The sequence below is a fragment of the Rhinoraja longicauda genome, chromosome 16 (assembly GCF_053455715.1).
Source record: "Rhinoraja longicauda isolate Sanriku21f chromosome 16, sRhiLon1.1, whole genome shotgun sequence".
NCBI classification, from domain to species: Eukaryota; Metazoa; Chordata; class Chondrichthyes; order Rajiformes; family Arhynchobatidae; genus Rhinoraja; species Rhinoraja longicauda.
In genome coordinates, this window is record NC_135968.1 from 47457869 (window position 1) to 47483631 (window position 25763).

Consider the following 25763-nt stretch of genomic DNA (forward strand, 5'->3'; position numbering starts at 1 on the left):
TGACCTTTCTGTCCTGGGCCGCCTCCACTGTCAAGAGTGAGGCCCAGCACAAATTGGAGCAACACCACCTCATATTTTGCTTGGATAGCTTACAACACAGCGGTATAAATATTGACTTCTCCAACTTCAAGTAATCCTTGCTTTCCCTCCCTCTCCATCCCTCCCCCTTCCCAGTTCCCCGACCAGTCTGACTAGGGTTGCCAACTGTCCCATATTAGCCAGGACATCCCGTATTTTGGGCTAAATTAGTTTGTCGCGTAAGGGACCTCACTTGTCCCGTATTAGACCTGGCCTACATTGTAGGCCCCGACATTGTAGACCCCAGGGGGCGCTGTCGGCTAACGGAGTGTGTTCGGGGAGCGGGGCCGTGTGTGCTTACCGAATGGAGGTTGCATAGCAACCCTCCTCCCGGCCCGGGCGGCCGCCATTGGTGGAGCTGGAGCACGTGGCCGCTGGCTGGGTGAGGTCACGTGGGGCACGGGGCGGTGACGTGAGGAAGTTGGCAACCCAAAGTCTGACTGTCCCCGATTAAATTTAACCCCCCCATATGTCACCTTCTCTGAGCTAACAAAGACCTGTTCGACATTTTCCTTGAGCATCTCTTTTGATGTCTTGTTTTCACAGCTAACACATCCTTATCTCTGTGTCTCCCTCTCCCCTGATTCTGTGTGAAGGGTCTCGACACGAAACGTCCCCCATTCCTTTTCTCCCGAGATGCTGAGTTACTCCAGCATTTTGGTCGTCAACCAGCATCTGCAGTTCCTTCCCACACGATGACGCAATGCCTGTGACGATGTACGCGGCTGTCGCAGACGTCACGGGCGGCTGTGACGTCAGGCCACCAAAACAGCGACGCCCGGGTTGCTAGGGGTGACGTCACGCGGGCCTGCCGTTGCCATGGCGGTGGTGCGGCCTGTGGGGGGATTTACAGCCCCGGCCGGCCCCGCACACACTCACACAGAGAGGCCAGCCCGCAGCTCCAGCCCCGCACACACTCACACACACACACCCTACAGTAGGGGAGAGTGGCAGGGAAGGGGAGGAGGGGGTAAGGGAGGAGAGGGGGGCAGGATGGGGTAGGGGAGAGGGGAGGCAGGGTAAAGGAGGAGGGGGGGGGGGGGGGGCAGACCCGGGCAGGGACAGGGTGCGGGGGCAGGGCCGTGTTGGTGTGGGGCGGGGGCAGGGCCGGGCCGGGTGGTGTAGGGTACGGGTGGGCCGGGCCGGGCCGGGTGGTGTAGGGTACGGGTGGGCAGGGCCAGGCCGGGTGGTGTAGAGCAGGGCAGGGCAGGGCCGGGCACAGGGGGCAGGCAGCGAGCGGACTGAAGTCGGTCGCCGTGCCCGGTGTGGGTGCACTGAGCACAGTGTGGTGTGGCCTGGTGTGGGTGCACTGAGCACAGTGTGGTGTGGAGTAGCCGGGGCGGGCGGGCGGGCGGGCGCCGTGCCTGGTGTGGGTGCACTGAGCACACTGTGGTGTGGAGTAGCCGGGGCGGGCGGGCGGGCGATGCGTAAACAAGCTGCACTAACTCCTCCGCCCTCGCTCGGAGTATTTCCGCGTTTTCACTACAGCTCCTGACTGTATCAAGTGCTCACTGCCATCCACGCACAAGACAAACTTGGCCCTTTCGCTCTTCCTTTTTTGTGTTTCCCCTCCCCCTGTGCTCTGGCTTATTTATTTCTGTTGTTGAGGCATCATCCGACTGGGCTTCACTCCCTCCACAACATTTAAAACATCCAGTCCTCTTGTAATCAGTATGGCCTCTTGAGAGAGAGAGAGAGAGAGGGAATATATTTATATATACACAAGGTAAGGAAACGCATTCGCCAGAAGAAACATCCTAACTCAGGAGTTTGTTGTGTTTATTGGGAGGGTGTGTGGAAGGAGAGGGTTTCAGATGTGTGCTGTGCCGTGCTGTGCCGAGGGGAGGGGGCACTGTAAAGTTTGTGTAGGATGCGATCATGTGTCAGGATCAAGTTGCCGAGGCAGACGCCGAGCGACTGACTGACTGAGTGAGTGAGTGAGTGAGTGAGCGACCTTGCCACCACTGGTGGTGCAGCAGCCCCCTGGATTCAAGTTCAGGTGCCCGCCAGCTCGGAAATAAATAATGCGCCACAAAAAACTGCTTTGGAAACTTCCAGCGCTTGTTATTTATATCTGGAGAGGAGTAGCAGGGCTGGAGACGCGGCTCCCCCACCAGCAACCTCTCCCTCCCTCCCTCCCTCCCTCCCTGCTGGATCCGATAGGATTGTTAAAGCGACTTCCACAAATGTTATTGTGGCTCCGGCCCGGAACGGATCTGTGTTTCTCCCACTCCCCCCCTCGTCCCTCCCCCCCCTCCCCTCCCCCCCCCCTCCCCTCCCCCCCCTCCCTCCCCTCCCCCCCCCTCCCTCTCCCCCCCTCCCTCTCCCCCCTCCCCCTCTCCCCCTCCCCCTCCCTCTCCCCCCCCCCCTCTCCCCCCCTCCCCCTCCCTCCCTCCCCCCCCCTCCCCCTCCCTCCCTCCCCCTCCCCCCCTCCCCCTCCCTCCCTCCCCCTCCCTCCCTCCCCCTCCCTCTCCCCCTCCCTCTCCCTCCCTCCCTCCCCCTCCCTCTCCCCCTCCCTCCCCCTCCCTCCCCCTCCCTCTCCCCCTCCCTCCCTCCCCCTCCCTCTCCCCCCCTCCCCCTCCCCCCCTCCCCCTCCCTCCTCCCCCTCCCTCTCCCCCCTCCCTCCTCCCCCTCCCTCTCCCCCCTCCCTCTCCCCCCTCCCCCTCCCCCTCCCCCTCCCTCCCCCTCCCTCTCCCTCCCCCCCTCCCCCTCCCCCCTCCCCCCCTCCCCCTCCCTCTCCCCCCCTCCTCCCTCCCCCTCCCTCTCCCCCCCCCCTCCCCCCCCCCTCCCTCTCCCCCCCCCCTCCCTCTCCCCCCCCCTCCCTCTCCCTTCCTCTCCCCTTCCCTCCCTCTTTCTCTCCCCCTCTCCCTCTTGCAGACTGACGCAAACAGTGACGCTAGTGTCTTCCTGATGAGGGGCAGACACACACACACACACACACACATATACACAGCGCTCTGGTCCAGTGTGTGTCAGCGGGCTCTCACCTTCCCCTCCCGCCGCCACCACCACCCACATCATGCTGCGTAGCAGTTTGCAATTTGCCCAGGGAGGGGATTGTTTCGTGCAATCGACATCTCCTCCTGTGCGAGGTGTGCGAGGTGTGCAAGTGGTGCTATGAGTTTGAAACTGTACTCCGGCTGCACCCCAAGCACAGCATGTATTGCGTAGCGTGTCAGCTGATATTAGACACACACACACGGGGATCATTGCCGGGACTTGTGCAGTGAAACTGGAGCGGCTTCTGAGAAATACAGTGCGTACAAGGTCCACGCATACACCTGCGCCCACTGGCACGGCTTCACGTGTCCGCCTTGCACAGTGCACCCATCAATCTGCTGCTCGGGCAAAGAAGGCAAGAGACAGTCACTCTTTGAAATGAAGGATGCCCGATTAGCGGCCAGCCATGCGACACGGCCTACTTTCCCCACTAACTGAGTGAGCTGAGGATGCACACGACCGGGTAATCGACATGCACTCCGCCAGCAATTTAAAGTTTCAAAACGCAGAGTCATTGCTAAAGTTATTATTTTTTTAAACTATTCCATCAGAATTGTGCAAGTCCAGAGAAATAGTTGCACCATTCACTCCCAAACTTCCCATTATTATTAAGCTATATATGGCTGTGTTTCAGAGTTTATAGTGCATATTATCCAGTTAAACACCCGATCCTTAAGAGACAAGTCTGATTTAAAGAACAGTTACAAATTTATTTACTGGCTGTACATCGCCCAAGTAACCGTTTTAACTCACAGCACGATGTCCTTGCTTTTGATGTGAGTTTAAACCGGCTGGAAATTCCCCGATGAGATGACAAAACCCCTTTTTCAGTATTTTATTGCACTTTGTCTTTGTTTTATAAAGCTATTTATAGATGGAACTTTATCCCTCCAACAGTTTCTTCATCTTGAAAGTAACGTTTCCAAACTAAGTGCCATTTATTGTAATTGTTTATGAGCAATATGTTACATAAAATTGGAGCACTCTTTTGAATGTAGGTGTCATTTCTGTTGGTGCCACCATCGAAACATAAAAATGAATATTTAGCATTAGGATTTAGATTTGCCATATGCCAAAATATAAACTGGTATGTTATTATTCCAAAATGAAAAGTTGGTTATTGATTTTCTATCAAAAGTTTGGAAATAATCATATAATGTTTGGATATTAATTTATATGTATGGATAATAAATTATATGTAAATGATAGTTACACCAGGATCAAATAACATCCAAGGAAACATTTTGAATGAGTAAATGCTAATTTGAGAGCAATCGATATCCTACAACTGCATTGTTTTTAAACATAATTTAACGTACAGTTAACATCTTTATCTTGTAATGCTGTAGGTTTGGGACACTTTGTACAACACAGAAGAGAAAATCATAACCTTGATCCTTGATTAAAGGACAATGTGCTCCTGGAGAAGTTGATTTGCTTCAAATTGTTCCAACAACTTTCTCAGATGCCTGCAGATGTGCAGCTGTGCAGTGCAGCACCACAGGCCCTTTAAGCACACTGCCCACCTGCAACGCTGGCCTGATTGTCCCGCTCTTGGACTGTTGCCTTGGCCAACAATGGGCGCACCAAGGAAACACCTAGTCAGAGAATTTAACGCCTTCATCACCTGTTACATCTGCAAGGGCTATCTTATCAAGCCGACTACAGTGACTGAGTGTCTACACACGTGTAAGTAAAGCTGCAAGAATCATCGTACATGTTTCTGAATAGTAACACAGGAATATTAGATCAGAGTTGTGTGTGTTCAACATCAATTTCTGCACTTAACAAAATATGAAACAATCACATTGAAAGTAATGTTTACTGGAAAACTAAGAGCAAGCACTTGGAAGAGCACAATTGTGGTGATAAATGGAGCCAATTTCTTACAGTAATAGACAATTCTGAATGTAATTAAAATTGTTGATGCTTTCTGATAATAGGAATGAACTTTTAGAATGGAGTGGTTAAGCATCCACTGTGGCTACCTGGTTGATTAGCTTGCACTATATTGTACTAATTAACCTTGCTTGCAGAATACTCAACTAGTTTGTACTTGGCAGCTAGTAGTACTGAAGCCGCACATCTGTCATCAAGCTCCTATCCGAAGTGCACTCTTGCTTTCTCCAGTTTATTCTAGTAATCTAAGATCTCCTTTCTACTATGCACATTGGTTGCCACTTTAGCTCCTTTACCAATAATGTTTCAACATCTCCTAGCCTACTGTGCATCACACCCTTTACATCAGCCTATTGTGGCCTCTCGTATACAAGCAGGCAGATTATTATCCCAATGGTGTCAGATTAGGTAAAGGGGAAGTGCACCGAGACCTGGGTGTCCTTGTACACCAGTCACTGAAAGTAAGCATGCAGGTTCAGCAGGCAGTGAAGAAAGCAAATGGCATGTTGGCCTTCATAACGAGAGGATTTGAGTATAGGGGTAAAGAGGTCCTTCTGCAGTGTATAGGGCCCTGGTGAGATCACATTTGGAGTATTGTGTGCAGTTTTGGTCTCCTAATTTGAGGAAGGACATCCTTGTTATTGAGGCAGTGCAGCATAGGTTCACAAGGATAATCCCCGGGATGGCGGGACTGTCATATGAGGAGAGATTGGAAAGACTGGGCTTGTATTCACTGGAATTTAGAAGGATGAGAGGGGATCTTAAAGAAACGTATAAAATGATTAAAGGACTGGACAAGCTAGATGCAGGAAAAATGTTCTCAATGTTGGGGGAGTCCAGAACCAGGGGCCACAGTCTAAGAATAATGGGGCCATTTAAAACTGAAGTGAGAAAAAACTTTTTCACCCGGAGAGTCGTGAATTTGTGGAATTCTCTGCCACAGAAGGCAGTGGAGGCCAATTCACTGCATGAATTTAATAGAGCTCGAGGGATTAGTGGAATCAAGGGATATGGGGAGAAGGCAGGCTGATTGTGGATGATCAGCCATGATCACAATGAATGGTGGTGCTGGCTCGAAGGGCCGAATGGCCTCCTCCTGCACCTATTTTCTATATTTCTATGTTGTTCTGTTCACTTTTTCAGCAACATTCCACACTTAAGCTTCAGTCCATGTCCACGTTGCACTCCATCTGACATGTGTTTACAGGCCTGTTGTACTGCTGTATGTAAGAATTCCATTGTTCTGTTGTCAGTACGTATGACAATGAAACACACTTGACATTCTCTTGTTGAAGTTCCAGGTTTAAGAACTTTCCCAAATCTGCTACTTCCCTTTTGTATTTGTTATAGCAGTTGTACCTTTCCTTTCTTGAACAGAAAATTAAGTACCACAGATTAACATCAGTCTTTGGAAAATGCTGGATTCTGATATTAAAGAAGTCGGAGCAAAGCATAATGTGATTAGACACAGTTGTAACATTATGAAAGAAAAATCATGTTTACCAGATGTTGTGCAAATCTTTGAAGTAACTATCAGGGGTCAGAAAGGGGAGCCAGTGAACCCAATGCAATTTATATTTCCTAACGGCTTTGTATGAGAGTCTACAAAACAATTACTGTATAAGAAAAGTAGGAAAATAACTGCAGATGCTGGTACAAATCGAAGGTATCACAAAATGCTGGAGTAACTCAGCAGGTCAGGCAGCATCTCAGAAGAAGGGTCTCGATCCGAAACGTCACCCATTCCTTCTCTTCTGAGATGCTGCCTGACCTGCTGAGTTACTCCAGCATTTTGTGATACTGTATAAGAAAAAACAGTTGAGGGTCACAGAATGGATAGATAACGACAGAAAACAGGGATAAACTGGTAATTTTGACGATAGTAGATTGTAACTCTGTGAATTACTGCTGGGGTTCAATTGCTTGTAATCTATAATAATAATTACATGAAGACGTACTCCAAAGACGTACAGGTATGTAGGTTAATTGGCTGGGTAAATGTAAAAATTGTCCCTCGTGGGTGTAGGATAGTGTTAATGTGCGGGGATCGCTGGGCGGCACGGACTTGGTGGGCCGAAAAGGCCTGTTTCCGGCTGTATATATATGATATGATGATATGATATGATATGAAGAGATTGCAGGCACGGGTTACTGATTGTGGAGGATCAGCCATGATCACAATGAATGGCGGTGCTGGCTCGAAGGGCCAAATGGCCTCCTGCACCTATTTTCTATGTTTCTCTGTTTCTATGAGTGTATTTATTCATTTGGCAAATGAGACAAAGTTGGAACGGGAAAATGAGTTGCGAGAATGATATCTCAAAACCCATATTGACAGATTACTTATTACGTCTAATTACTTGTAGCCTTTAGCTTTGCAAGATAAAAATGTTATCTGTATGTTAGATGTATTTAAACAAAGCAGTGTGGGCAAAAAGCTGGCATGTTAAAAGTGAAGGTTTGAGGTAAGAGACTTTATAATGAAAATGAGAACATTCTTAACAGTAAGTTAGGGGAGATGAATGAGTGGCTGAGGATTTGGTGCAGGGGGCAGGGATTCGGGTTTGTAGATCATTGGGATCTCTACTGGGGCAGAGGTGACCTATACAAGAAGGATTGGTTGCACCTTAACTGGAGGGGTATCAATATCCTGGCAGGCAGGTTCGCTAGTGTTACATGGATGGGGTTAAACTCGATTGGCAGAGGGGTGGGATCGTATATAGGACCGAGGCAGGTGAGAAGTTAGATTTTGGTACGGAGGGTGACGAGAGAAAGTTTAGTGCACAGAATAGACAGGAGAAAGGCAGGGAGTGTGAAAGAAATGTTGGTTTTAATTGCACGCATTTTAATGTAAGTGGCCTGACAGGTAAGGCAGATGAGCTTAGGGCATGGATAGGTACGTGAGCTTAGGACATGGATAAGACGTTGTAGCCATTACTGAAACCTGGTTAAGAGAGGGGCAGGACTGACAATGTTCCGGAGTACAGGTGCTTCAGGAGGGACTGGGGTGAGGGTAAAAGAGGAGGGTGTTGCGTTATCAGCTAAGGAGGATGTCACAGCATTGGTGACATTATGAATAGTGAGGCTATTTGGTGGAGCTGAGGAACAAGAAACGGATGCTCACCTTGTTGGGGGTGTACTACACCCCCCCCCGAATAGTCAACAGTCAGAGTTTCCTCCAGCAATATGTAGAGAGCCCCACACGACAACACTTGATCTAGTCTTGGGGAATTGGGAAAGGCAAGTGGATGAAGTGTTCGTGGAAGAGCCTTTTGGGACCAGTGACCACTTCTATTAGGTTTAAGATAGTTATGGATAGGGACAGAGTGGGCGTATGAGTTAAAATGCTAAATTTGGGCAAGGCCAACTTTGAGGGTATGAGACAGAAACTCCCTCAAGTTGATTGGAGCAGGTTGTTTGAAGGGAAAGGAACGTCAGGAAAGTGAGATATTTTCAAACGTGTGCTTCAGGACATGCATGTCCCTGTTAGAGTGAAGGGCAAGGCAGGCAAACGTAAGGAAGAATGGATGACGAGGGAAAGTGATGCTGTTTGAGAAATTGAGAGTGGGACCCCTCAGGAATCAAAGTGGTCAACTCTGCATGGAGCCACAGGAGATGGGCAAGGTCCTCAGTGAGTATTTCTCCTCTGTATTTGAGAAAGACAGGTGGACTGAGGAACTTGGGGCAGTCAATGGAAGTGTCTTGAGAGCAGTCAGTGTTACAGTCGAGGAGGTCTGAAGGTTCCAACGTGTATGAAGGTAGACAAATCTCCAGGGCCTGATCAAATATATCCGCGGACATTGTGGGAAGTTAGAGAGGAAATTGTAGATGCCCTGGCTTAGATTTATGAGTTGTCATTAAATGCAGGCGAGGTGCCGGAAGACTGGAGGATGGCAAATGTTCTCTATTCATGAAGGGCCGCGGGAAAAAGCCAGGGAACTACAGGCCAGTGAGCTTTATATCTGTGGTCAGAAAGTTACTAGAGTATTCTGAAGATATATATGCATTTAGATGGACAAAGGCTGATTAGGGATAATCAGCATGGAAGTTGTGTCTCACGAATCTGACTGAGTTTTTTGATAATGCAACCAAAAGGGTTGATGAAGGTAGAGCTGTAAACATTGTATGTATGGATTTCAGTAGGCTTTTGACAAGGTTCCTCGTGGTAGGCTGCTCTGGAAGGTTAGATCGCATGGGATCCAAGGAGAGATTGCTGAATGGATAGAAAATTTGCTTAAACATAGAAAATAGGTTGTGGAGGAGGCCATTTTGCCCTTCATGGAAGGAAGCAGAGGGTGATGGTGGAAAGGTATGTAGGAAAGAAAATTGCAGATGCTGGTTTAAATCGAAGGTAGACACAAAATGCTTGAGTAACTCAGCGGGTCAGGCAGCATCTCTGGACAGAAAGAATGGGTGACGCTTCGGGTCGAGACCCTTCTTCAGACTGGAGGGCTGTGACTGGTGGTCTGCCTCAGGGTTCGATGCTGGGCCCTTTACTGTTTGTCATCTATATCAATGATTTGGATGAGATTGTACAAAATCATCAGGTTTGCAGATTACACTAAAGTGGGTGGTTTTGTAGATAGTAAAGATGGTCGTCAAAAATTGCAGCAGGATCTGGATTGGTTGGCCAGGTGGGCTGAGGAATGGTTGATGGAAATTAATACAGGGAAGTGTGAGGTGTTGCATTTTGTGAAGACTAACATGGGCAGGACCAACAGTGAATAGCAGAGGGATCTAGGAGTGCAGGTACATAGTTCATTGAAACTGGTACCACAGGTAGATGGGATGGTCAAAAAGGCTTTTGGCACATAAGCCTTCATCAGTCAGAGTATTGAGTGTAGAAGTTGGGAGGTCATGTTGCAGTTATATGACGTTGGCGAGGTTGCATTTAGAGTATTGTGTTCAGTTCTGGGCACCTTGTTATTGGAAAAATGTTGTTAAGCTTGAAAGAGAGCAGAGAAGATTTACGAGGATATTGCCAGGACTTGAGGGCCTAAGGTACAGGGAGAGGTTTGGTAGGCTGGGATTCTAATCATGTACAAAATCATGAGAGGAATAAATCGGGTAGACACACAGAGTCTCTTGTCCTGAGTAGAGGAATCGAGAACTAGAGGATATAAGTTAAAGGTGAGGGGGAAAGATTTAATAGGAACCTGTGTGGTAACCTTTTCACAAAGGGTGGTGGATGTATGGAATGAGCTGCCGGAGAAGGTAGTTGAGGTAGGTACTATCACAACGTTTCAGAAACATTTAGACAGGTACATGGAAAGGACAGGTTTAGAGAGAAATAGGCCAAACGCACTCAGGTGGGACTAGTGTAGATGGGACATGTTGGTCGGTGTGGGCAAATTTGGCCGAAGAACCTGTTCCACACTGTATGACTCAGAATATTGTATGTGTATGTAAATGTGCGTGTATATGTGTGAGCAAGGTTCTTACGCAGATATAAGTTGGGCTGAATGCTGAGGCTTCGGCAAGGAGGCCGATGATGGAATAAGGTGACGTTTTTCCCTTTCACTAGTTCCTCTTGTGACAGTGCAGTGAAAATGGTAATTAGGGCATTGGTATACTCCTGCAAGATGTGTGAGGGCAAGAAGACTTCCAGTGTCAATGAGGACTATGCGTGTGGGTTATATGTCAGGCTGCAGCTCCTCACTGACCGAGTGAACTGGAACTGTGAATGGTCGAGGGGACCAGGGAACTGGAGCTGTGAATGGTCGAGCTCAGGATCATACAGGCGTATATGAGTGCCCTGGGCAGGAGTTGTGGTGAATTGGACACCCTTAAGGTACAGTGAGGTAGATGGCCACCAGGAGAGAGAATAGGCAGAGAGTGCAGGAACCTCATGGACATTCCCTCAAAGGAACTGGGGCAGCAGCTGGATGACCTCAGGACCATCCCGAGAATGAGAGCTTCCTGGACAGGACCTGCAATGAGGTTGTTACACCAAGGATACAAGAAGAGCGAAGGTGGATGACGATGAGGAAGGGAAGTAAGCTTGGAGTGAAAACAGGTTCACCCTCTTAGAAGCTGTCGGGACGGACGACACTTCCAGGCCGAGCAACAGACATGTCTTTCAATCAAATCCTGGCGCTGAGGCTCAACCAGGGAGACCTACGTCAGGTAACGCCGTAGAGGTAGGTGATATAATAGTGAGAGGTAGAGACAGGAGATTCTGTGGCAACAGGCGAGACTCGAGGATGGCGTGGTGCCTCCCTGGTGCCAGGGTCCAAGACGTCTCGGACCGATTGCCGGGCATCCTCAAGGGGGACGGGGAGCAGCTGGAAGTGGTTGTGCATGTCAGCACAAACAATGTCGGGAAGAAGAGGAAGGAGGTTCTCCAACGTGAGTTTAGAGAGTTAGGAAGAAGGCTGAAAAGCAGGAGTTCCAGGGTGGTTATCCCTGGATTGCTTCCTGTACCTCGTGCTGGTGAGGGCAGGAACAGGGAGATTGGGGATCTGAATGGGTGGCTGAGGGGCTGGTGCAGGGAGCAGGGATTTAGATTTATAGCCCACTGGGATCTCTTCTGGGGTAGGGGTGACCTGTACAAAAGGGACGTGTTGCACCTTAACTGGAGGGGGACCAACATTCTGACAGGCAGGTTTGCTAGTGCTACACGGGTGGGTTTAAACCAAATAGCCGGGGGGAGGGGTTGACAAATTGGGAGTATAAGGATGGAGTTAAAGGGAAAGAGAGGACAGGAAAAGTTATGAAAGACACCCGAATTAATGGGAAGGAAAGTTCAAGAAGGGATAAGAGAGTAAGGTCAGGTAAAATAGGAACCGGTGTGAGAGGGGAGGTGAATACTGAATTAAAAGTGTTGTATATGAATGTGCGAAGTATAAGAAATAAAGTGGATGAGCTTGAGGCTCAGTTAGAGATTGGTATGTATGATGTTGTGGGAATTACAGAGACATGGCTGCTTGAGGATCAGAGCTGGGAACTGAATATTCAGGGATATACGTCCTATCAAAAAGACAGACAGGTGGGCAGAGGAGGTGGAGTCACTCTGTTGGTAAGGAATGAAATTCAGTCCTTTGCGAGGGATGACATGTAATCGGAAGATGTAGTCATTGTGGATAGAACTGAGAAATTGTAAGCGTAAAAAGACCCAAATGGTCTACAGGCCCCCAAACAGTAGCCTGGATATAGGGTACAAGTTGCATCAGGAGTTAAAATTGGCATGAAACAAAGGTAATGCTACTGTGGTTATGGGAGATTTCAAAATGCAGGTAGACTGGGAAAATCAGGTTGGTACAGGACCCCAAGAAAGGGATTTTGTAGAGTGCCTCCGAGATGGATTCTTAGAGCAGCTTGTTCTGGAGCCTACAAGAGAAAAGGCAATTCTGGATTTAATGTTGTGTAATGAACCGAATTTGATAAAGGAACTCAAGGTTAAAGAGCCATTAGGAGGTAGTGACCATAATATGATATGTTTTAATCTGCAATTTGAGAGGGAGAAGGTAAAATCAGAAGTGTCAATATTGCAGTTGAACAAAGGGGACTATGGAGGCATGAGGGAGGAGCTGGCCAAAGTTGACTGGAAAGGGACCCTAGCAGGGATGACGGTGGAACAGCAATGGCAGGAATTTCTGAGAATAATCCAGAAGAGGCAGGATCACTTCATTCCAAAGTGGAAGAAAGATTCTAATGGGAGTAAGAGGTGACCGTGGCTGACAAGGGAAGTCAAGGACAGTATAAAAATAAAAGCGACGTATAACATAGCAAAGATGAGCGGGTAGCCAGAGGATTGGGTAACTTTTAAAGATCAACAGAAGGTAACTAAAAAGGCAATAAGGGGAGAAAAGATGAAGTACGAAGGTAAACTAGCCAAGACTATAAAGGTGGAGAGTAAAAGCTTCTTTAGGTTTGTGAAGATGAAAAGATTAGAAGACAAATGTGGGTCCCTTGAAGTCACAAACAGGTGAATTTCTTATGGGGAACAAGGAAATCGCAGACGAGTTGAACAGGTACTTTGATTCTGTCTTCACTAAGGAAGACACAAACAATCTCCCAGAAGTACTAGGGGACAGAGGATCTAGGGTGATGCAGGAATTGAAGGAAATTCATATTAGTCAGGAAATGGTAGACTGATGGGACTGAAGGCTGATAAATCCCCAGGGCCTGATGGTCTGCCTCCCAGGGTACTCAAGGAGGTGGCTCTAGAAATTGTGGACGCATTGGTGATCATTTTCCAATGTTCTATAGATTCTGGATCAGTTCCTATGGAATGGAGGGCAGCTAATGTTATCACACTTTTTAAGAAAGGAGGGAGAGAGAAAATGGGGATTTTTTGACCAGTTAGCTTGACATCGGTGGTGGGGAAGATGCTGGAGTCAAAAACAAGGAGGCAGATTATTATCTGAATGGTGTCAGATTAGGAAAAGGGAAAGTGCAATGAGACCTGGGTGCCCTTGTACATCAGTCACTGAAAGTAAGCATGGACGTACAGCAGGCAGTGAAGAAAGCTAATGGCATGTTGGCCTTCATTACGAGAGGATTTGAGTATAGGAGCAAAGAGGTCCTTCTGCATTTGTATAGGGCCCTGGTGAGACCACACGAGTATTGTGTGCAGTTTATGTCTCCTAATTTGAGGAAAGACATTCTTGCTATTGAGGGAGTGCAGTGTAGGTTCACGAGGTTAATTCCTGGGATGGCGGGACTGTCATATGATGAAAGAATGGAATGACTGGGCTTGTATTCACTGGAATTTAGAAGGATGAGAGGGGATCTTATATAGAAACATAAAATTATTAAGGGATTGGACAAGCTAGATGCAGGAAACATGTTCCCGATGTTGGGGGAGTCCAGAACCAGGGGCCACAGTTTAAGAATAAGGGATAGGCCATTTAGAACTGAGATAAGGAAAAAGTTTTCACCCAGAGAGTTGTGAATTTGTGGAATTCTCTGCCACAGAGGGCAGTGGAGGCCGATTCATTGGATGCATTCAAAAGAGAATTAGATAGAGCTCTAGGGGCTAGCGGAATCAAGGGATATGGTGAGAAGGCAGGCACAGGTTACTGATTGTGGATGATCAGCCATGATCACATTGAATGGTGGTGCTGGCACGAAGGGCCAAATGGCCTCCTCCTGCACCTGTTTTGTAAAAAGTCTACTTTTTTGTTGTTGGTGATAACTGATCTGGGAAGTGCAACGGCCACTGTCAGGCCTGTGGTGCCAGACACTGCTGAGAGGCACAAATGGGAAGGGTGGAGGCAAACAGAGCGATAGTGATAAAAGACTCGTTAGTTCAGGGACATTATTCGGAAGACCCTGTGACCACAGGCTGAACTCCAGGATTGTGTGGTGTGTCCCGGTGCCTGAGTTTTGACTCATCAGCAGAAGGTTCTGCAGAGAAAGGGTGAGCAGCTAGAAGTTATTGTGCATGTTGACTCAAATGACATGGTAGGACAAGGGATTGGGTGCAGCAGAGCGAATACAGGGAGTTAGGGAATAGGTTACCAAGCAGGACCTTGCTGGTCGTTATCTCCAGATTACTCCCAGTGCCATGTGCTGGTGAATGTTGGAATAATACAGGACAGGTGAATGCACAGCTGAGGAGTTGGTGCAGATGGGCAGAGATTCAGGCTGTTGAACCACTGGGATCCCTTTTGGGTCAGAGGTGACCTGTACATGAGAGTCATGTTACATCTGAACTGGAGGGCAACCAATATCCTTGGGAGGATTTCAATTAGAGTGGTATGGGTGGGAACCAGGGTAGAAGATCAACAAATGGAATGCTAATGGAAAAACAGAAGATAGGACTGGTAAGACTCAAAGAAAAGGCAGACAGGGAGAGGTCAAAGAATATAGTGACACTGATGGGCTGAAGTGTGTCTATTTCTGTGCAAGGAGTATCAGGGATAAAGCAGATGAACTTGGAGCCTGGATCAATGCTTTGAAATATGATGTTGTGGCCATTTTGGAGACTTAGTTGTGAGAGGGACATGGCTGGCAGTTCAACATACTAGGGTTTTGACATTTAAGATGTGATGGAGAGGGAGACAAGAGATTGAAGAGTTGCTCTATTTAATCAGAGATAATGTCACTCAGACAGGACATACTGGAGGAAGAAGGGTCTCAACCCGAAACGTCACCCATTCCTTCTCTCCAGAGATGCTGCCTGACCCGCTGAGTTACTCCAGCATTTTGTGCCTCCCTTCGATTTAGACCAGCATCTGCAGTTTTTTTCTGACACATACTGGAGGGTTCATCCACATGGGTGATATGGGTGTGGCTCAAAAATAAGAAAGGTGCAGTCACTCATGGGGTTCTATTATGGGCCTCCTCATCACCAGTGGGAGGTAGCGGAATATAGGTAGACAGATTACAGAAATATGTAAGAGCACTAGGTTTATCATAGTTCGTGACTAACTTCCCCAATATTGACTGGGACAGTGCAAAAAGCTTAGTAGAACAGAATTTGTTAGGTGTATCCAAGAGGGTTTCTTGAAACAGTATGTGGATAGTTGAACTCGAGGAGGGACCACACTGGACATGCATCGCTGGAGTAACTCAGTGGGTCAGTCAGCATCCTTCGAGAACATGGATCCTGAAGAAGGGTCCTGACCCGAAATGTCATGTACCCATTTTCTCCATAGATGCTGCCTGACGTGCTGAGTTACTTCAGCATCTTGTGTCTTTTTTGTAAACCAGCATCTACAGGTCCTTATGTCTCCAGGGTTTCAGGACCTTATACTGAAAAATGAGGCTGGCCAGGTGACTGGTGTTTCAGTGGAAGAGTATTTTAGCAACTGTGATCACAACTCCATAAGTTTTAAGGTAGTTACGAATAAGGATGTGGACTTTGGGGAAAGGTACTACATTGTGGGTTAAGGTAGATGACTACATTATTAGGCAAGACCTAAAGAGAATGAATTGGGACCAGTTGTGTTTGGATAAGTCAACATTTGATTTGTGGGAGTTATTTAGAGGCCAGCAGATCGGAATTTTCCAGTAAGGAGAAAGGGTAAGGATGGCAAGGTAAGGGAGTCATACAGCATGGAAACAGGCCCTTCGGCCCATGCTAACCAAGGCGCCCCATCTACACTAGTCCCACCTGGCTGTGTTTGGCCCATATCCTTCATCACCTTTCCCATCCATGTACCAGTCAAAAAAATGTCTTTTAAATGTTGCTATAGTCTCTGCCTCCGGCAGGTCATTCCATATACCCACCAACCTCTGTGTGAAAATGTTGTCCCTCAGATTCTGACAAAATCTTTCCCCGCTCACCTTTAACCTATGTCCTGATGTGTAGCAGTGGTCAAATGTAGATCGGTTGTTAAGTGAGTTTGCAGACTACACCAAAATTGGACAGGGAGGAAGGTTGTCAAATTTACAGATGGATACAGATCAGCTTTGGTATTGTATCCTATCGTACAGAAATGGATGGGGAAATGGCGGTTGGAGTTTAATCTGAGCAAGTGTGCGGTGTTAAGTTTGAAAGGTTGAATGTACGCTGAAAAACGTAGTTAATTGTCAAGACTCTAAACAACATTGATGTCCAGAGGATTCTTAGTTCAGTTTATTGTCACGTGTTCCGAGGTAAAGTGAAAAGCTTTTTTTTGTTGCATGCTATCCAGCCAGAAGAAAGTGTGTACATGATTACAATCAAGCCGATAGCAGTGTACAGATACAGTATGAAGGGAATAATGTTTGGTGCAAGATAAAGTCCAGTAAAGTCTGATTAAAGATAGTCCGAGGATGTCCAAAGAGGTAGATGGTAGGTCAGAACTGGTTGGAAGTATGTTTTTTCATACTTTAGTACTACTTGCCCGATGGGAGAGGGGAGTGAGACTCGACTTTGATTATGTTGGTGGCCTTGTAGTGTAGCGTGAAGTGTGGATGGAGTCACTGGAAGGGAGGTTGGTTTGTGTGATGGTCTGGTCACATGATGGCTGTGTCCTCAGTTCTCTGCAATGTCTTGCGGTCTTGGTTGGAGCTGTTCCCAAACTATTCTGTGATGCATCCCGACAAAATGCTTTCTATGGCACGTCTGTAGTTGGTGAGAGTTGTTGGGGACATGACGAGCTTCCTAGGCTTTCTGAAGAAGTAGGGGGTTTGGTGTGCTTTCTTGATCATTGCTTCAACATGGCTAGTCCAGGACAAGTTACTGGTGATATTTACTCCGAGGAACTTGAAGCTTTCAACCATCTCTGCTTTTGATGGTCAAATTATTTGTACTGCTTCACTTTCTGAAGTTGATCCTAATCTCCTTTGTCACACTGACATTGAGGGAAAGGTTGTTGCCTTGACACCAGGTTACTTGGTGCTCATCCTCCTTCCTGTACTCCGTCTCGTCATTATTCTGGCCCACTGTGTAAATTGAATTAGATTGGCGAAGGCTGGACAGTCGTGGGTGTACATGGAGTAAAGAAGGGGGCTGAGAACGCATCCTTGCGCAGCACCAGATTTGAGGATTATCGTAGAGGATGATTTGTCACCTAATCTCACTGGTTGTGGTCGATTGATCAAAAAGTCGAGGATCCAGTTGCAGAGGTAGGTGATGACTTCAGTTTCCACAAGTTTGGAGATGATCTGGGACCTTAGGATCCTCGGATCTTGGGATCCAAATCCATAGCTCCTGAAAGTGGCAACATAAGTGTAAAGGAAAGAAGGCACATAGTATGCTTGCCTTCATAGGTCAGGGCATTGGGCGCAAGTGTCAGGAAGTAGTGTTGCAGCTTTATGGGACTTTGGTTAGGCCGCCTTTAGAGAATTGTGTGCAGTTCTGGTTGGCTCATTAAAGGAAGGATGTAGAAGTTTAGGAATGGGTGCAGAAGATGTTTTCCAGGTTGCTGCCTGGATTGGAGGGTATTAACCATAATGAGAGGTTGGACACACTTGGATTGTTTTATCTGGAGCGTCGGAGGATCAGGGGAGACCTGATAGAAGTATATAAAATTATGAGAGGCATATATAGGAGAGATGGTCAGATTTATGAGAGGCATATATAGGGGAGACAATCATAACCACCTGCCCAGGGCAGGAAATGTCAAACACTAGAGGGTGAGAGGGGCAAAGTTTAAAGGAGATTTGCGGGGCTAGTTTTTTCATATCAATACTATTGGGTGCCTGGAATGAACTGGCGGGTGTATTGGTGGAGCAGACATGATAATGGCATTTAAGGCACATTGCCAGGCACATGTATTTGCAAGGAACAGAAGGAAATTGATCACATGTAGGCAGAGGAGATTAGTTTAATTTGGCACCAGGTTCAGCAAAGATATTGTGGGCTGTGCCCTACCAGAGAGCCAGTGATTGTGAAGGCAAAAGTGTCTTAGCCTTTACTAAACAGGGATTGAGGACCAGAATAAGGAAGTCTGCCCTGAATTATACAAAGATTGGCCTCATTTTTGGAAGGACATATTTGCAGTGGATAGGGAGACTTGCCTGATTTGGCTATCATCTTAAGTTGTGGTCTTACAACAGTACAATGCAGGAACAGGCCCTTTGATCCACAGTGTCTGAACCCAACACAATGCCAAGCTAAACCAATCTTCTCTGCCTGCATATGATTCATATCTTTCCCCCCCTCCCCCCCTTGAATAAACTTTTTCCATACTCTTGTGATCTTTAATAACACATTAATTGCATTCACCGCAGCTCAAACATTGTTTCTTAGGTTAACTTACCTATTATGAAAATAAGCGGGATGGGCTTGCAGTCTTGAGGTGGGTTTGAAGGGATCTGTTTAAGAACACATAATTAAAAGCAGGAATAAACCATTAAAGTATCTTACCTTTGCTGCCTTTTTATGGCCGTTCTTCTACCTCAGTGCCATTTTTCTGCAATTAACCCACATTCTCTGTTTTCCTTTTTATTTGAAAACACAACATTCTGAGAGGACTTGATGAGCACAATTTGATGAGGATGTTTTCACTGCTGATGGAATCCAATGCAAGAGAGCACGGTCATCGTAAATGCAAGGCTGAGTCAAATGTGTTTGCACTATAGGGAAATTTAAAGTGATTCGGCAAGTAGGTGAATTTTGATGTTATTGAAAGGCAGAACATACCCGAGGGGATATTGGGCCTGTCTACTCCTGCTCCTGTTTATTATGTTTAAACATTCTCACCCATTTGTTGTTGTCTCTTTTTGTCATGTACCCGGGCAGCTATTATCTGTTCTTGATGACTTGGGCAACAAACCTTCTGTGAGTTTCCTCATCATTACAATTTCTTCACTTGTGCCCTGATCCCGTACATGAATAATTGTCCACTTGGTGTCCAGAGCATGTATTGCTTGTAAACAAGTCCCTCAAGGAGCAACTTGAGGATAAATCTTTGCTCCTCCTGGATGGCGACATTAACCTTCCACAGGTACATTCATTTACTGGTCGTGGCTCTTGGCTGTCATCCATGAGTCACCTTGTCCTCTAATATATTTTAACATAGAAACATAGAAAATAGGTGCAGGAGGAGGCCATTTGGCCCTTCCAGCCAGCACCGCCATTCATTGTGATTACTGCTGATCATCCACAATCAGTAACCTGTGCCTGCCTTCTCCCCATATACCTTGATTCCACTAGCCCCTAGAGCTCTATCTAACTCTCTTTTAAATTCATCCAGTGAATTAACCTCCCCTGCCTTCTGTGGCAGAGAATTCCACAAACTCACAACTCTCTGGGTGAAAAAGTTACTTCTCACCTCAGTTTTAAATGGCCTCCCCTTTATTCTTAGACTGTGGCCCCTGGTTCTGGACTCCCCCAACATTGGGAACATTTTTCCTGCATCTAGCTTGTCCAGTCCTTTTATAATTTTATACACCTCTATAAGATCCCCTCTCATCCTTCTAAACTCCAGTCAACTCCATTTTCATCATATTGCTGCTGCTGCTCAGTTAAAGTTGAATGATTTAAGTTGAATGATCTCTTCTTGATCTCAGTGCAAGCCCTGCTTACTCCTCTGCCTAGTGGTATTTGTATTTTCTTGTAATTCTACCTTTATCCAATCTTGTTAAAATCAATGCCAACCCATTTACCTTGCAGTTAATTATTTGTGTAATTGTCTTTTAAGCATTTCCTTCCCTCCATTATCTTCCATGGCATCTAATCATTCAATTACTGCCAGTCTCTCCCACTGCCCTGAAGCTCAGCACCCACACCAACCTTTTTTCAAGTTTGTTTACTCTTCTGCCTCTTCTCCCCTCTATCAATATTCTCATCTTCACCAGGTCTCCCTGAGCATTTGCAAATGTTCAATTGCTCTACCCTTTCATCAGATTCACTTTGTAAACCCGAGTTCATCTATCAATTTCCATGCCAACCTTTGATGTTGCAGTTACCTAGGCCTTCGTATATTCCAGCATTAGCAACAACTTAATTCTCTTGGATACCATATCTGTTTCTTTCAAAACTATATTAATAATATCCTCTCAAGGTTGACTGTCTCATTGTTTTGAAGTTAGTTTTCCATTTTTTGGAATGATCATTGAAGGTATTGCCTCTTCCTTTCCACACCTCTTCCCCCACTTGATGATTATCAAAACTTTCAGCATTCAAACCTATTATTGTTAAAAAAAATGTTCCTTCTATACTCTTAGATCCCCTGTCACAAGAAGTCTAGAATTTTCTCCAGCTGAATTTCGAGAGAATCAGTCTTTTTTCCCCCTCTCCTGATCAAATGCTATTCATTTGGTACTGGTGGCAATATTCTTCTTGGCTAAACTAGATTGTGCCTACACAAACATCCTTCATAAGTCTGAAGAAGGGTCTCGACCCGAAACGTCACCCATTCCTTCTCTCCCGAGATGCTGCCTGACCTGCTGAGTTACTCCAGCATTTTGTGAATAAATCGATTTGTACCAGCATCTGCAGTTATTTTCTTATTCATAAGCCAAAATAGGGTTTCAAAATCCAAATGCTTTCTATCCTAACATTTACTAAATTCTACTTTCACAAGACTTTCCACATTTGCATTTACTTCAATTCTATCAAAATGCAGGTCTATCTCTAAAGTAGGTGCCCTTTATAATCTTTCGTTTATCACCCTTCATGTCCTCCAGCATGTTTGGGTTTGCATCACTTGCATTGTGCCCCACACTAAAGCTATCAGCTATCATTCTGTTCTGTCTATGCTTTACTCATAATCCTCCAACATTTTCACCACCTCCAACGGGATCCCACCACTAGTCACATCTTCCCGTCTCCACCACTTTTCGCCTTCCGCAGAGACCATTCCATCCGCAACTCCCTGGTTAACTCATTCCTTCCCACCCAAACCACCCCCTCCCCAGGTACCTTCCCCTGCAACCGCAGGAGATGCAACACCTGTCCCTATACCTACTCCCGTGACTATGTCCAGGGAACCCGACAGTCCTTTCAGGTTAGGCAGAGGTTCACTTGCACCTCCTCCAACCTACTGTGTGCGTTGCTCAAGGTGTGGACACTTATTCATCAGCGAGACCAAACGTAGACTGGGAAATTGTTTCGTTGAACACCTTCGAACACCTTCCTGAACCTGCCTGATCTCCCATTTGACAAACACTTTAATTCCCCTTCCCTTTCCCGCACTGACCTTTCTGTCCTGGGCCTCCTCCATTGTCAGAGTGAGATTGATCGCAAATTGGAGGAACAGCATCTCATATTTCACTTGGGCAGTTTACACCCCAGTGGTGTAAGGAATATTGATTTCTCTAACTTCAAGTAACCCTTGACGTTCTCTCTCCATCCCTCCCCACCCTTGTCATACCAGCTTTAACATTGTCTTGTTGAGTCTCATTGTCTGTAACACGTTCCAACCAAGCACACAGCTAATGATGGCCTATTTCCTTTATCTTTGTTACTTTTTTGCATATCTTTCATTCATTTGTTTATATGTCTCTACATCACCGTCTATATCTCTCGTTTCCCTTTCTACTGACTTCCAGAACCAGGGGCCACAGTCTAAGAATAAAGGGGAGGCCATTTAAAACTGAGGTGAGAAGAAACTTTTTCACCCAGAGAGTTGTGAATTTGTGGAATTCTCTGCCACAGAATGCAGTGGAGGCCAGATCACTGGATGAATTTAAAAGAGAGTTAGACAGAGCTCTAGGTGCTAGTGGAATTAAGGGATATGGGGAGAAGGCAGGCACAGGTTACTGATTGTGGATGATCAGCCATGTTCACAATGAATGGCGGTGATGGCTCGAACGGCCAAATGGCCTCCTCCTACACCTATTTTCTATGTTTCTCAGTCTGAAGAAGGGTCACCAGAGATGCTGTCTGACCTGCTGAGTTACTTTAGATTTTTGTGTCTATCTCACCCAATAACTTGTTCTTAAAATCCTTATCCCAGGCTTCCTATTCTGTCATTGGGTATACATGGATCTCCATCTTGCTTCCACTCCACTGCAGTTCCTACATGTTTCGGCTCAAATTCCTGGATTTGTTTTGCTAAACTTTTCCCCTTTCTACGTTTCAGGACGTTCATAAATTTAAGTTCCATTTCTTTCAGTCTTGCTTTATAAACCTCATTGAATCCAGAAACTTGCAACACAATGACCACTCGCTTTTCCTTTTTCAGAACAAAACTCTTCCCTTACCTATAGCAGGGAGTCATGAGTTCTGTCCACCTCTACTTAAAAACCATTTATGCATTCGCTGATCACAAACTGTTTAAAGAGTGGGGCAATGTCCTGATGTTTAGTTGTTTTCTGAGCCTGTCCCTTAAGTATGAATGCCAAACACTTTCATTCCCACCAGTTCCCCAACCCGATGCACACCCATTTCTCCCATGATCCCACCCCCCTTGATTCCCCATTCCTTTTCACCTACATCCCTTCCTCTAACTTTACATTTCACTCTTCCACGCCTCTTCTCTCATTATCTGATACTCTTGTCTCCTTTTTGTTCACACATCTGCCAATCAAATGCCCCTCTAATACGTATTCACCTATCACTTGCCACATTCTATCCTGTCCCCACCTCTTTGCCAGCTTTCTCTCTCTTACTACAATCAGTTGAAGAAGGCTTCATCTAAAATGTTGCCTGCTGAGTTATTCCAGCACTTTGTGTAATATGCAGGATTCCAGCATCTGCTGTTCCTTGTATCTACGAGCACTGCAGTTCCGTCCTCCCTGAGCAAAATGACAACCACCCTTCCTCTGTTACCTACGTCTCTTTGACACCTGTATCATGTACCATGGAATATTGAGCTGCTAACCATGGCCTCCTCTCAACCACATCCCTGTTGTGGCTTTAATATCACAGTCTCCCGAGCCTGTCTATACACTGGGTTCAACTTCAGATAGCTCCTCTGTCCCTCCCTTCCCCTCCTCCTTCCCAGATCTCCCTCTATCTTCCTGTCTCCACCTATATCCTTCCTTTGTCCCACCCCCGACATCAGTCTGAAGAAGGGTCTCGACCCGAAACGTCACCCATTCCTTCTCTCCCGAGATGCTGCCTGACCTGCTGAGTTACTCCAGCATTTTGTGAATAAATCGATTTGTACCAGCATCTGCAGTTATTTTCTTATACACTGGGTTAATCCGCCTTGCCTGTTAAGCCTCTAGCATTGAAGTAAGTACAGTTTAAACCACTGAGCTTTTCTCTCTCTTTGCCGTGTACCTACCTATCCTGTCTGCTAATCTTGCTCTATATGACTACAGTATCTTCCGCCTTTCACCTTTCTTCTCTGGGATCCTCCCCCTTGCCAATCCAGTTTAAACCCTTCAGAGTAGCATTAGAATCCCTCTTGGACAGGTCACTTCTGCTGCAGAAGAGATCCCAATAATCCCAAAACCTGATCCCCTGCCCCCCTGCATCAGTTCCTTAACTACATATTAATTTGGCCTTTCCTTCTATTCCTGCCCTCACAAGTGTATGGTACGGGGAGTAGTCCAGAGATTACCACCCTCGGTCATAGAGTGTGGAAACAGGTGCAAACAGGTCATACAGTGTGGAAACAGGTCCTTGGGCCAACTTGCCCAACATGTCTCAGCTTCACTAGTCCCACCTACCCGCTTTTAGTCCATATCCATCTAAACCTGTCCTATTCATGTACCTGTCTTTTTCTTAAATGTTGGGATAGTCCCTGCCTCAACTACATCCTCTGGCAGCTTGTTCCATACACCCACCACCCTTTGTGTGGAAAAGGTTACCCCTCAGATTCCTATTAAATCTTTTCCCCTTCATGGATGATCAGCCATGATCACAATGAATGGCAGTGCTGGCTCGACAGGCCAAATGGCCTCCTCCTGCACCTATTTTCTATGTTTCACCTTAAACTTATGTCCACTCGTCCTCGATTCATCTACTCTGTGCAAGAGACTCAGTGCATCTACCTGATCTATTCATCTCATCATCTTATAAACCTCCATAAGATCACCCTTCCTCCTGCACTCCAAGTGATAGAGACCCAGCCTGCTCAACCTCTCCCGACAGCTCAGACCCTCTAGTCCTGGCAACATCCTTGTAAATCTATATAGTGTAAGAAAATAACTGCAGATGCTGGTACAAATCTAGCATTATTCACAAAATGCTGGAGTAACTCAGCAGGTCAGGCAGCATCTCGGGAGAGAAGGAATGGGTGACGTTTCGGGTCGAGACCCTTCTTCAGACCCTTGTAAATCTTCTCTGTACCCTTTCCTAACCTAGAAACATAGAAAATAGGTGCAGGAGGAAGCCATTCGGCCCTTCGAGCCAGCACCGCCATTCATCGTGATCATGGCTGATCATCCTCAATCAAGTAACCTGTGCCTGCTTTCTCCCCGTATCACTTGATTCCGCTAGCCCCTAGAGCTCTATCTAACTCTCTTTTAAATTCATCCAGCGAATTGGCCTCTACTGCCTTCTGTGGCACAGAATTCCACAAATTCACAACTCTGGGTGAAAAAGTTTTTTCTCACCCCAGTTTTAAATGGCCCCCCTTTATTCTTAGACTGTGGCCCCTGGTTCCCAACATTAGGAACATTTTCCCTCCATCTGGCATGACCAGTCCTTTTATAATGTTATATGTTTCTATAAGATCCCCTCTCATGCTTATAAATTCCAGTGAATACAAGCCCAGTCTTTCCAATCTTTCCTCATATGACAGTCCTGCCATCCCGGGGATTAACCTCGTGAACCTATACTAAACTGGCTCAATAGCAAGGATGTCCTTCCTCAAATTAGGAGACCAAAACTGCACACAATACTCCAGATGTGGTCTCACCAGAGCCCTGTATAACTGCAGAAGGACCTCTCTACTCCTATACTCAAATCCTCTCGTTATGAAGGCCAACATGCCATTAGCTTTTTTCACTGCCTGATGTATCTGCATGTTTACTTTCAGTGACTGGTGTACAAGAACACCCAGATATTGTTGCACTTCCCTTTTTCCTAATCTGACACCATTGAGATAATAATCCTTGTTCTTGCCGCCATTTATCTACATTATACTGCATCTGCCATGCCTCTGCCCACTCACTCAACCTGTCCAAGTCACCCTGCAACCTCGTAGCATCCTCTTCGCAGTTCACACTGCCACCCAGCTTTGTGTCATCTGCAAATTTGCTAGTGTTACTTTTAATTCCATCATCTAAATCATTAATATATATTGTAAACAGTTGCGACCCCAGCACCGAGCCTTGCGGCACTCCACTCACCACTGCCTGCGATTCTCACAGGGATCCGTTTATTCCTGCTCTTTGCTTCCTGTCTGCCAACCAATTCTCTATCCATGTCAATACTCTACCCCCAATACCATGTGCTCTAATTTTGTCCAATAATCTCATGTGTGGGACCTTATCAAAGGCTTTCTGAAAGTCTAGATACACTACATCCACTGGCTCTCCTTCATCCATTTTACTTGTCACATCCTCAA

The 25763-nt window shown here is 46.4% G+C and overlaps 1 protein-coding gene across 1 annotated transcript in view; it reads left to right on the forward strand.

The window, feature by feature from the left end:
- The first annotated feature begins 3437 nt into the window (after positions 1 to 3437).
- Positions 3438 to 25763, forward strand: part of pcgf5b (polycomb group ring finger 5b) — a 222088-nt gene continuing 199762 nt past the window's right edge. Inside the window, exons 1-2 of the mRNA XM_078412900.1 lie at positions 3438 to 3541; positions 4428 to 4767. Coding sequence (XP_078269026.1) covers positions 4554 to 4767 — 214 coding nt within the window. The 5' untranslated portion in view covers positions 3438 to 3541; positions 4428 to 4553. The remainder of the gene's footprint in view (positions 3542 to 4427; positions 4768 to 25763) is intronic.